A 13,232-nucleotide genomic window follows, 5' to 3' on the forward strand; every position below is an offset into this window, starting at 1 on the left:
AATCCAAAAACGTATGGTTTTTGGTTTTGAGTTTAGTTTTACCTTGTTAAAATTGATTAAAAAAATTAGAATAGCACTCTTTTATATTTATTATAGAGTCGAACGGTTAAACCCGAGGGTTTGATACCAATTTTCTTTTTAAATACATTTTACTTATTTGCAAAAATCGATGATGTGCGTAAAGTATAGAAAGTCTAATTGCCTTTAAAGGAGCGTGATCTATGAAACAGACGCTGCTTCGTCTGCCTCATGCTCTATTATCGGTAGACGGGACTTCAAGCATACGTATGGATATAATACTCTTATTATCCATTTGTTAGGATGAATGAAGAGATAGAGAAAGAAGAGATAGACATACCATTTGCATCGTCGTAATATATTTCTTCCAGAACAGATATTTCTGATATTTCGGACCCAATGCAGCCATCATATAGTATGTGTACATAATAATATGTACGAAGGAGTTGATAACTCCGATCAATGTCCCATGGCCTCCGGGATAATATTTCGTAGCTCCCCATGATATCATTGGCATGACTGTGTGATGGTACAAATGGAGGAATGTGATTTGTCTCTCCTTTTTTCGTATTACAAAGAATACCGTGTCGAGTAGTTCTGTCATTTTCGCAAGGAAATAAATGTAGACGCCTCTTGCTACCTGAAAATGTAACATTTAACGTTATATAATTAAGGATATTTTTTTATTTTTAACTTAATATAGTATATTCCAAATATCTATTAAATTTATTTCTTAATAATGTTTAAACATTGAGGAGCGTGTCGGATGTATAATGCAAGGCAAACTGCATCCAGGAAATTACAAAAACAAAAGCAATTAATTAAAATGGTGTTTCGTAACGACAATAATATCTTCTATTATTTAAATACACCTTTTACTACGTCTTGTTGTTTGATTTCTACATAACAAAACAAACCACAACTCATACATGGCATTACTCCGTTAATTTCACGAGTTTTTTGTTTATTCCAACGTCCATAGGATATTTATGATTCGCGGATGTTGAGCACTATACGTAACAATAGAACATTTTAGATTTTTGATACTTTTTATGTTGTTATATATTTAGGGAGATTATGAAGTGCTCTTCGTTTTTGCCGTAAGTTTTTTTATTGGCAATGTTACAATGAACGAGACCAAACATCATTCAGTGTACGGTTCTTGGGATTTTAATTTTACTCTATATTAATCACTCGCTACAACAATATCATATCACCGAAATAATGAAATGTTAATTGCTATGTAACGAATGAATGCAATGTAACAGTTGAAGAGAGTGCCTAAGGCTATACTCTCGGGGCGTAACTCCGACGATTTAGCACTAGAAAAGGCTGTGTGAGCAAAATGAACAGCCTTGGTGATATTCAGATTCATTTATATCCACTATTATTTTGTAAGATACAGGAAAACGTTGAATAAATTATAAAATTAACTTTACCCGCATGGCTTCCGGTGTTGATGAGAAATCAACTGGTTGACATTTCCAACTGTAAGTTCTTAACCATCCTGCGTCGAGACCCTGGAATTTTATTTTCTTAATGATTTATAATTTAAGCTTGAAATGACTAAAATGTATGGTAAAACATGCCACAGTTTATGTACAGATGATAATTGGTAACGTGTCTTCTGAGTTGCGTTTCCACGAATAAAGTCTTTACCAATGAACTGTTAACACAAGTGAGAAAGGCAGGATGTCTTGTCAAAACAGTATTGGATTTGTCATAGGTAAAGCGACACTGAATCTTATGGTTTGGGTTTTAGGCACAGAAATTCAAATTTCATCGATTTATTTTCAATATTTTGATTGTCCATTAGTGTCTTTAAACTAATGTCACCGAAGGCCATAAGTTGTGCCTGAATTATTATTATAAGGTTTACCTCATAAAAAAGAAAGATGCTGACAATAACTTGTAAAAAGTTATAAACCACCAGGGTCTTCTGCAGTTGGAAGGGTTTCTTGTCGGCCATGTACCTGGGTCCCCATTTTAATGTGAAGTAAAGATACAGTCCTAATATCGTCAGTCCTGGTATGGGGCTCTTTATTAAGAACCAATCGTTTGTTCTGGGATCTGTAAATTTGTTTAAACATGTTTACATTATTATTGTCTCCAAACATCGTACATACGATACAAAACAGGAAAGGTAATGGTAAACGCACAATTATTTGCGCTCTAATAAAAATAAAACCACGGCCGTACTGATCCATCTAGACTAGAGCATTATATATATATATATATATATATATATATATATATATATATATATTACTATAGCCTTCGTAGAAAACATGAAGGAAATCATAACATAACAGAAGATTCCAAAAATATAACGATACAAATTAGCTTGAATGATATTCACGCGCCAAGGATTTCGAGATTTAAAGTAAAAATTTGCTTGGATAATGGCTGTTATTGTACGTGTTTTGTTATTTAAACGACTATAAAAAGTTAATGCTTTAATATTAAAATGCATCTTAAAGGATATATGACCTGTAAAATCTTTGTTTAGTAATTTTGTTTTAATAATTAACAGATATATACAGTTAAAATCTGTTATAACGACATCGAAGGTACTACTCATATTTGGTCGTAAAAACTGATAGTCGTAATAGCCGATGGCGTTGTTATTAAGTACCTAATACATATAATTCAGCCGGGGTCATTGATTTTGGTCAATCTAACCGGTATGTTGTTCCAAACGATCTTGTCTATGTCTATTAGTATGCTTATTTGCAGTCTGAGCCTCAGATTTCTGTTTTCTTCCTTGATCTTTTCTAATAGCTTAGTAGGTGATCAACCTATTGTGCCTGATGTGTGTCAGATTCTTTTGCATTAAGACATGCCGGCTTCCATACGATGTTTCCACAAGCGGTGTTAAATGCGCACATAGATGGACAGTCCATTGGAACACAGCCGGGATCGATCCTAGATCCCCAGTGATACTTTAATACGATAATACGGTCGTAAATATCCACAGAACTTTAAATAATATTATAGTATTTGAGATCCGCATGTTTAATCGAACATATATTATCCTATAAGATATTGATAGATAAGGATCCATTATCACGTATACGCGAGTAATTATGTGAGTAACTATGTCATCATGTCTTTAGCATAGTGCCCTGTGCGGTATAAAAACAGCTTAATGTATAGGTACAAATGCATTTAAAATTCTCACACTTATTATTCATATTTAGGCACGTTTCATTAACGAGGCTACATCCATTTTTGCTTTAATGTTTACTTTATTTAAATGATTACAAATAATTAATTCAAGTAAAAAACAATGGTCATTCAACGGGACAGAATTCACAGGATTTCTTAAACAGTGGAGGATTGTTGTTGACGTTTCGTAATAGTCAAGTCTATGGTTATTTAAATACTCAAAAAGTATATAGTCTTCCTTCCAGATGCCCTTGCAATGAATTTTAATAAATATAATTGCCATTTTATATATAAACGTATTGCGTTTATATTATGGCGATTGCAGCTTTCTTTAATAAATGGTACATCCAGTACAAAATAATTATTGAATTCGATCGATAATTCGGAAACGCACGCCTTCTGGCAATTTGAGTGTCCATAGCGGTGTCTCTTGAAATCAGATGAGACTCCTGCCCCCTATACAAGCTTTATAATGTCGAGAATAGTTGTAGGCCTTCTGACTCGAATTAAATCGTTTCGTTAGGAATCCTATAACGGACCTTCAGGCTAAATACTATGCTATGATAAGACAATATAGCTGTAATTCAACCACGGAGGCGGCGTATGCGACAGTTGTAATTAGCTAATATGGTCAAATAAATCATTGTATCACACAGCAATAAAGATGATATTCAGAGACAATTGAAATGTAATGAAATAACGTTCAACAAAATTTAATAGCACTTTTAGAAAATTCTGACAAATATTAATTAAATAAGATATTTCGATCGATGAATATTCAGAGCAAATTATAATTGCTGTAATTAATTTGATTTGGATACATGACAGTTATGACCGTTAGTCTAGTGGTTAACTGTATGCATTTAACACTTTCCTTAAATATGAATCTTAAACACAGCAGGTATTCCGAAAAAAACTATATTGAACCTGTCTATAAGGTTATCCTCTTAGGGTAAGATTCCAGACTCGAACTATGGTTTCTATAAAATCCAATATGTTATACTCCGACCGTCTTCCTTAACTCTGGATCTCAATCTAAATAGTAGACCCAAACGAGGAGGAGTCGTATGAAGCCCTACAAATGGTTGTTGGGCCATCGGTTTTTAATGGTTAAAATACTTCTGCCTCATTTGTTTTTTTTATACTGAGCATAAATGTTCTTTATTCTTATGAATCATGATAAATTGTGTTATGTATTTCTCAAATATGTGTATAAAAACACAAATATTCCTTGATTTTTGTAAGATTAATTTACTTTTTAAAATCGAAACATTGTCTTGTACGTAAAATCCATAAATACGTACAATTTGAATTAGTTATTATATTTTTGATCAAAACAAAAAGAAGAAGATGTACAATTCGACGTGTTTACAATATTTTGACAAGTGACACGACACATAAAAATACAGCCTTCAAAGAGTCTTACATATGACTTAATTTTTACCCAAAAGTAAGAGAGAGAACTCACCGGCTAATTCTACGAAGAGGCGGTCGTAGACATTCGTTATTGAACTGTTTGATGTTGTCATTGTGGCAAATTTCGGGAAACTTCAGTTCTTTTTCGTCATAAGAGGCTCTCCTGCATTTTATTTAAGCTGTCTTCTATTATGACTCTGTAAATAAAGGAATTATTTTATTGTGAGCTCAAAAACAAAAATATATTTATATCGTAAATGTATTAAGAAAAGGTTGTTTGTTTTAACTAGTACTGTTTCAAAGGTATACAAGGTATATTTGCCTATAAAGGAAAATTATTAAAACGGGAACAAATGCTTTGTTCTAATAAACAATTAAAAAAAAAAACATGATGCCGTGAATTTTTGTTATTATTTACATGGAATACGTTTCTGTTTCAACGCGAATGCTAAACTATTTAATTTAACTGTAAAAATGTGCCATCTGTCGAAGTCAGTGAAAATTATTATGATAATTTTAGATATCACAAAACACAGTTAGAGTAACGGATTAAATATTCACTATATTTTATAATTGATCAAGAATAAATTTATTTTGTTTTAACAAACAAAAATATTTATTATATGTATTTTTAAATAAATATGTTATATGATGATTACACAATTGACTATAGTTACTTACATCTCCAATTGTAATAAGATTGTTTATTTAATATTATGCACATAAAGAAATTATAAATGTAAAACTTAAATCTTAAATAAGCTAGCTAATATAATAAGTACAATATACATTATTTTAATTTAATGATTCCTTCGTATAATATACGCAATTATAATAGGATTTAAGCTTAAAAAATAAACTTCGTAATATATAAATATTATTTAATTTATAACCTGGCATTTTAATAACATATAAAGCCTCTTGTTTTATTTTTATTATACTATTAAATACAGTCTTATTTTTTGTTACTATTTCTATAGTCCTAGCTTATAGGAGTCATGATATGTACCACTATAATATTATTTAAAAAATATAACAACATTGTTTTATATAAAATGCAAAAACAACTGTATTATAAATCAATCAAAACATTAATCAACGCTGCAGATAGAAACGGTGTAAATGTGAACGCGCGAACGGTGTATTGTGAAAACCTAACCATTAACTTACGTTTCCGATCTTCACTCATAAAAGATATTTGAGTAACATATAATATTAAAAACACTGTTCGTTTCTCAATAATGAATGATGAGAACCATTGCAACCGAGCGCGTAAACACAACTGATTCTGTTTTTTTTATTTTCCGCCACCCCTTTTCGACAGGCAGCCATCTTGTTAAGTCAAGCAAGGGCGGCTGAGAACTGCGCAGTCGCGTACGAAACGAAAAGTTATTTTAATAATTGTGATTCACCACTGAACCAAATAAACGTTGTAATAAACGTTTATGCAATATTAAAATTCAGGAATTTTCCATTTTACTTTTAAATGGTCACCAAAATTATACAGTGATAAAATTAATGTTCACTTTGCATCGTTTTCAAAGTCATCTAACTTTTCTTGTATTTTTAACAACACGCAACGCAAGTTACGGTTACAATATACGAGCAAAATAGTTCGTCTAGTATGGAAAGTAGTGCAAAGCGTAAAATACAAAGTAAATATTTGTAAAATAATTAAGAACGTCTAATAAAAAGTAATATGAAGTCCTAATAATATGAAGTCAAATTGAGCCCTTTACTTTTTCCTACACTCATAAATTGTAACATTCTTGTCCAATAGGTCATTTACAGTCCCTTAGATTTACGTTTTTTGTTTGCGTCACACCCCACTGCCACAAATTTTTATGTAAGTTATAAGTTCATTCTTAAACGATTAAAGCCATTTGACACCCAGCTTCAAACAAGGAGTTTTCTTTTCTTTTATTTGAACATCCCTCAAACATCTGCCCCCTAACATAACTCGCAATAAAACATTCTTTTCAGCACCAACATCGAAATATATTACATATTTAAGATAAGTTAAGAAATACTAGTTGTTATGTGTAAAGTACACAACTGAAGGAAAGTTTTATTTTAATTTTAAATGTAAATAAACATAGAAATATTATGAAAGATAAGACGTTATGAAGAGTTTTTTTGTTATTTCTCAAAATGTATTCATAATAGTTATTGCTCGACTATCTGAAAAGTACATTTAATAAAAAGGTTTTATAACAATAGTATTTTCTTACGCTATACGGAAATGTCATGTTAAGTTTAACCCATGTAATGACGCATGCGCGAAAAGTCAAGAAACGGTTCAAAAGCGTCTTTCTTCCTTCCTCAATCTTGGAAAAAGTCAATGTTTACTTACCGTGGCCTTGAAAGTAAGATGAAACAAGTTATTTCAAAAGTCAAGGGCAAATTTAATCAAGCGTATACACGTTATATGTTAATTATGATAGTAGGTTGATACCACAGTGATCAATTTATTTAGAAATAGATTTTTGTTTTCATTTGTTTAAATCAAAAATAAACCATAATAATTACAGACATCACGTTGTTTACTCTGTAGTAATTCTTTTTTAACAGTGTCCTTACTTGACAATCATTTGTCTATGAATCCCACTCAAGACTATCTTCCTATCTAGCGTTCACTTTAGAGGAAGGGTCAATATTTAAGTTTTTTTAATAAAACTGCATCTAGGATATCCTCCTGTATGTTTACTTCAGTGATTGATTTGTATTTATACAATATCTATAATATCCAGTGAATCAGCTACACACATTCACTCATACTTAATGTCTTATAAGACATAGTTGTAACACTTACATTTAACGTTTTTTTCGTTTAAACATTACTCACAATAATATAATCATAACTAGATTTTGGTGGTAATCCAAATATTGCTTTTTTTAACTGCCCTGTCGTTTCGTGTACTTCACTAGCAAAAATTAAAAGTAAACAAGGAAACAACAACTGACACATTTTGCATTGATTAAAATATCAAAATGTTTTAGTTCCGTCAATATCGGCAAAATAACGAAGGCTAATAAACAGGTCGTAATTATATACAGTCATTGCTCGTTCATTCAACTTATAGATTTTGAGGTTATGTGTAGTGGAGTGTTTTGTGGACTCAGTTTCCGCACTGAGACGCCCATTTGGACCGATTCGCGTGTGGCTTATTAGCCCAGCTCCTTCCAAAAGCTCAGAAGTTTCCTGGGCACTTCGCAGGCTTTACGAAACAACCTTAAGAACCTCTGCACAAGACTGACTGTCGCACCTAGGACAAAGAGATGTTTCCACAGATAAGGGCCCGTAAATATCCTATCATTATTTTGAGATTAATTCTGTTGAAGTCATTTTTTCACTAGCGGATTTAATGCTGGCAGTGCCATTGTGGACTGTCTGCAGTCCGCGTTATGCGAACGGTGGTTTTGGAGCTCTGTTGATCTTCGTCGAATCCAAGTTAGGAGCGAGTACCTGAATTCCCTGGGTTGAGTACCTAGTGCGACCCCCTGAGGGCTCAGTGCCGTGACGGACGACGTCTGGTACCGCAGGCGGTATGGAGGGTTCAGGAGGAAATTTTAGTGGGTCGGGTTATCCCCTCCTATAGAAACCGACTAAGAGATAATCATCCCCACAGTCCCCGCGATAGCGACTTTAAAAATAATAAAAAACGGTACGCCGGAATTTTTTATAGATTGTCATTTATAATTTATAATTAATAAATGTATAATAATTTAAATAACAGTTAGAGGTTAGAGGACTAGAGGTTAAGAGGCCGGGGTCGTGCGGCCAGTGTAATGATTTTTACATTCCATGTGCGCAGTTGCTCGTAAAGTGTATCAAAACAATTTTAGACCTGAAAAGCCTAAGACTAGCCTATAGCGCAATATACCTTGCCTCAGGTAGTGTTGTCTCTCCGTACACACCATCCATCTCACAAAACACTGAATTTTATTTGTTTATAAATAAAACCGTATGGTCCGGTGGCTTAAGTACTTCAAAGTTCACAAATGAATTAAGAATGAACGGTTGTAAGAACTTACAGAAGCGATCGTAGTAACTAACTAATATCAATGAACCCTACTAAATATTGAGTATCATACGGTCATTTAGCACTTAAAAGAACCAAGTAGAAAGATCTCTGTCCCACGCTTTTACAAACGGAAGAAGTAGGTAACGTTTGTGATACGAGGTCTTGTCAACTGGTTGTGAACAAGTCAATATGCCAAGAAAATGCTTTACGCTGATGCTATTAGGGTCATATTTGCCCACTGATGGATTGTTTCGACACAGTCGTGGTTCGCTAGTTGTCCCAAATACCGAGGACCCTGTAATTTTGATGCTAAATATAATATTTATGTTAACTAATACTAAATAAAGAAGTATTCGAACGAGAAAATCGAGGAAAAAATATTTTTTTACGGACGTCTATATGTCTGACGTTTCACTGATGATTTTATCTTAAAAATAAAATGCACCCTAAATAACGTATTTAACTATTAAACTAATCTGTTTTTTTTCAATAACTTCAAGTTACCTGAACGAATATTAAAAAAATGTTCTATACCCGTTGTATATTATATTATAATTAATAAAGCTTTTTTTATTTCATCAAAATACAAACACATACGACACAAAACATTAACAGTGAGTAATAAAATAAAATATTGCATTTATTATATGGACCTCTTTCAAGCTATTCCATACTTTTCTATTTTGTAATGTAATGGATTATATACATTATAATAAAATTAATAAAAGGAAATAATCTTTTGTCGCCGCTGTGTGTAAAGTAAGCATAACAAGTTTAGGTGGTAGTTAGAATTGCAGCATTTTACCTTCAACTATAGCAATTGGAAATACGCACAGGTTTCAACACTTAGCAAAAACATAGTGAGATTTAGCATCCTCTCTAAATCCTATACGTTAGACTAACGGTCATCTTAATAACTTGTAAATTCGTTTTTGTTTAATTTATGATCACTTATTTAATTAATTTGAGATTATAGTTAATTTATTAACCTCTTTATAAGATTACCCAATAACGGTATTGGCTATAATAAAAGTGTAGTTCTGTAAATAATAATAATAAAGCCTTATTTTATTTCCATTTCAAATGTTGTTCGTAGTCAACATCCCCACACACACCTCCCTCCCCCTGGGACCCCTCTTGGCTCTTCCAACCCTTTTGTTTCTATCTTTGCAAATTGACTACCAGTATTTTCCTCCAATTTCCTTTAAGTCATTAGCTCATCGGCATTTTGGCCTGCCTACACTTCTTTTCCAGAGTGGTCCCTTCCCTTATGTTGTCTTTAATGCTCATCTATAGTCTAGGTATCGTGTTACATGACCAACCCATTACGATTCTATTTCAAAGCTTGAATAGAATATACAAAGAATCGGTACCTAAGGACTTTTGTCTAATATGATCACTTTTGACTCAATATTATTATAAAAATATATTTGAGAATTTGACGTTGTGAACTTTGTTTTATTTTTATAAATATGTAGAATACAGTTTGACGATTTTAAGTAGACATGTTTATTCAACGATCAGTAGTTATTAACATATTATCACTTCCATTATTATTAGTTACAAATTATTCATGCGTTTAAACTGGTTAAAACTGTATTCAAAAGTCTGATGTATACAGCTAATAGATAAAATACAGATAATTTGTTTAGACAATTCAACTGGTTCATGAATTTTGAATAGAAAATCCGTATAACTTTCAATGTCTTGTAAGTAACTCTTAATAAATGGCTCTATGACTATTATAATAGTTAGTAGTTTATAAAATAAAAGAAATCAGTGACTACAAACTTTTTAGTTTTGGGTCTTAGATTTTAGTATCTGTTTCGTGATCAATTTCCAATCAAATATTCAAGTAGGTGATGAGCCTCCTGTGCCTGCCACATGCTGTCGACTTTTTGGGTTGATCCAAATACTGACTTAGAAGGCAAGCTGGTTTCCTCGCGATGTGTTCCTTCACCGTTTGAGCGAATGTTAAATGCGAATAAAATAGATAGAAAGGAAATCCATTGATACACAGCTGCAAATAGAACTTACGACCGCAGGGATGAGAGTCGAACTAAAGCCACCAGGCAAACACTGATATACATACATTTTACAATTTCCATTTAAAAAGGTTGCAACTATTGCCTACGTATACAAAAAATGTTGCGAACCTCATGTGTTTTGACGGTGAATTTAATAACCTTTACAGTTATGTAAATACATATTACACTGAACTGTGTAAATATAATTCGGTAACATTATGTAAGTCACGCCCTCGATATTGATTTTGAATATATTAAATGATATATGTCGATTAGCTAAGCTCGGAAAAGTACTCGAAGCCCCAATGTGGAAACATTCCGGTTTGAAGCCAGTCAGACCAGATGTTATAAATATCTTTTTATAATTAATAAATTCAACAATCTGTGTGAAATATTTCTTAAAAGAAAAGTTGAAAAGTTATTTTATTGCTGCAAGGGTAGGACGCTCATGTTATGTTTGAAAGCTCTGTTTCGTCAGAATTGTAGGACTTTTCCAGTTAAACACAAAATTATGAGTAGAGAATAAATACGAGTTTATTACATTCCACTATGTGGAACCAGCTGCCCACTGAAGTATTTCTGAACCAATTCGACTTAGGGTCCCTCAAGAAAAGAACGTACCAATTCTTGATAGGCTGGCAACACACTTGCGAGCCTTCTGGCAATGTGTCCATGGGCCACGGTATAACTTAACATCAGGTCCTTCCAAACCTATTTAAAAAAAAGCATTGCCTGAAAGACAGCCCAGCGACCAGGCATTCCATTGCAATTCTGTTTACTGATTTTTCTTGATGGTTTGTACTTTCTGTGCAACGAATTTACAACATTTTGTAGTACCTTACACCTACTTTTCTAAAAGCCTAAGCTCTGTTACGATATTGTTATAAATAATCTTTGACAAGAGCGACGAGTAGTATGTTAGTAGTTCCATAACAGTTAGAAACTTTTTACATAATAAGCAGATATTGAAAGATTAGCTTCACATAAAAATGCGTTTTCTGGGTCACAACCATAACGCCTACATAGTTCTCGTTTATTTACCGGTATGATTGTGATTTACCACCGTTATACCACTATAGATTACCTAACAATGATTTCAGTGGACCGTGACTTACTTATGTCAAAGTGAGTCAAATGTACCAAAACTGAATTATATAACTTTATAACAGTTTTATGTTATCTGAATGGTGATTATAAGAAATACTATAATACATTTCATTCAGCTTTAAAGTTGTAGTTCAAGTTATACACTTGGAATTTTCGTAATTCGTATTACTCTATAGTATTGTAAGCATTCTAGAGCATAACTAAGACTAAATGCTGCCAGTGTTAAAGGTACACTGCCACAAGGACTAAACTTTTTAAATTTGTTTTATTAATTTTATTATAAGATTGTAGGTTAAGAAAATTATAAATACTGTATATTTTATTGTTAAGTTTAGGTTTAGAAAATGTATGTATCTATCTTATACTTGATAGAAGAAGATGAAAGAAAAACTTTATTATACACAATATACAGGATATTTAGCTAAAGTAAGGTGCACAGGGAATCCTAGTGTGGGGGCCACACTAGGATTCCCTGTGTCAGCAGCCAGTCTCTTCCTTTTAACATATAAATTGTATTTACCTTTATGATTTCTACATAACACAAAATAAAATAAAAAATTTTTTTGCTCAATAAGAATATTTTCTGTATCAACATAGGAAAGGTTGACAAGATATTCTTTGAGATTTTTAGTAAGTGTATGTAATGTTAGTGATAATTTTATTTTTAAGGAAGCGGTTAAAGATGAAAGGCCCTCGGAAGGAGAAAAAGCGTAGACTTTAAAGAACGAATAATTAGTATAATTGTTCCGGTTGGCCTTTTAGTAGAGCATGCGACACTTCGCATGCTCTACTAAAAGGCCGTTTTAATTCGGTAGAAATTTTATTAATGGTAAATACCATTAATAGCGTTAGTATAAAAGATTTCTTAAAGATACAGGGCAGGCTCGATAGTTCGCGGTGTTCACGGCTCACGAAGTGATAAAGCCACTTAAGGATTTGAAGTTTCGCATTGCCGGTCGCAAATTATTTCATAGTGAGGTAGTAAAAAACCCGTTATGACTGGCAAGACAGTTATAATTTCCGAAGATGTTCAGCTTCTGGCTCAGAAAACCTTTTGAATATACAAACAATTTTAATATATCATGGCTGTGGTTGGGTCATATAACATAGGTTGTGGTATTTAGCGGTCGAAGGCATTTAGTGGTTGTAGGATTTGTAATGCCTATGCTATTAACCTGCAACATTTGAAATTATACTTTGTAGAGAACAAAATTATACATATCGCTTGGGTTTTCAATTTTTGCGGTGTGCACTGAGCGTATTACTATGATAGTCTTCATTTTTAATTTAAACAATTCAAATTAAAAAGAAGGTTGTCAAACGTCAATGTTTTTACCTAATTTTAAAGATATAAATTGTTTTTCTTATCCCGTTAAGAAACTCTTTATAAAAGTTACTTTAAAAACACAGATATTACCGGAAATAAAACTGAAAATCTTTTGATTGATTGAACTGAAAATCACCTTTATTG

General features: G+C 32.4%; 1 protein-coding gene across 2 annotated transcripts in view; it reads right to left on the bottom strand.

Moving 5' to 3' along the window:
* LOC123712444 (elongation of very long chain fatty acids protein 7-like) overlaps positions 1-13,232 on the bottom strand; it is a 32,237-nt gene that overhangs the window by 1,528 nt on the left and 17,477 nt on the right. Inside the window, exons 1-5 of one of the 2 annotated variants that reach the window (XM_045665532.1) lie at positions 5,773-5,909; positions 4,655-4,799; positions 1,898-2,088; positions 1,458-1,538; positions 359-658 (exon numbers count right to left, since the gene is read on the bottom strand). In XM_045665532.1, coding sequence (XP_045521488.1) covers positions 359-658; positions 1,458-1,538; positions 1,898-2,088; positions 4,655-4,715 — 633 coding nt within the window. In that variant the 5' untranslated portion in view covers positions 4,716-4,799; positions 5,773-5,909. Of the gene's footprint in view, positions 1-358; positions 659-1,457; positions 1,539-1,897; positions 2,089-4,654; positions 4,800-5,772; positions 5,910-13,232 lie in introns of those variants that run through there. The other variant, XM_045665531.1, reaches the window with a different exon arrangement.

Source organism: Pieris brassicae, chromosome 7 (assembly GCF_905147105.1).
Source record: "Pieris brassicae chromosome 7, ilPieBrab1.1, whole genome shotgun sequence".
NCBI classification, from domain to species: domain Eukaryota; kingdom Metazoa; phylum Arthropoda; class Insecta; order Lepidoptera; family Pieridae; genus Pieris; species Pieris brassicae.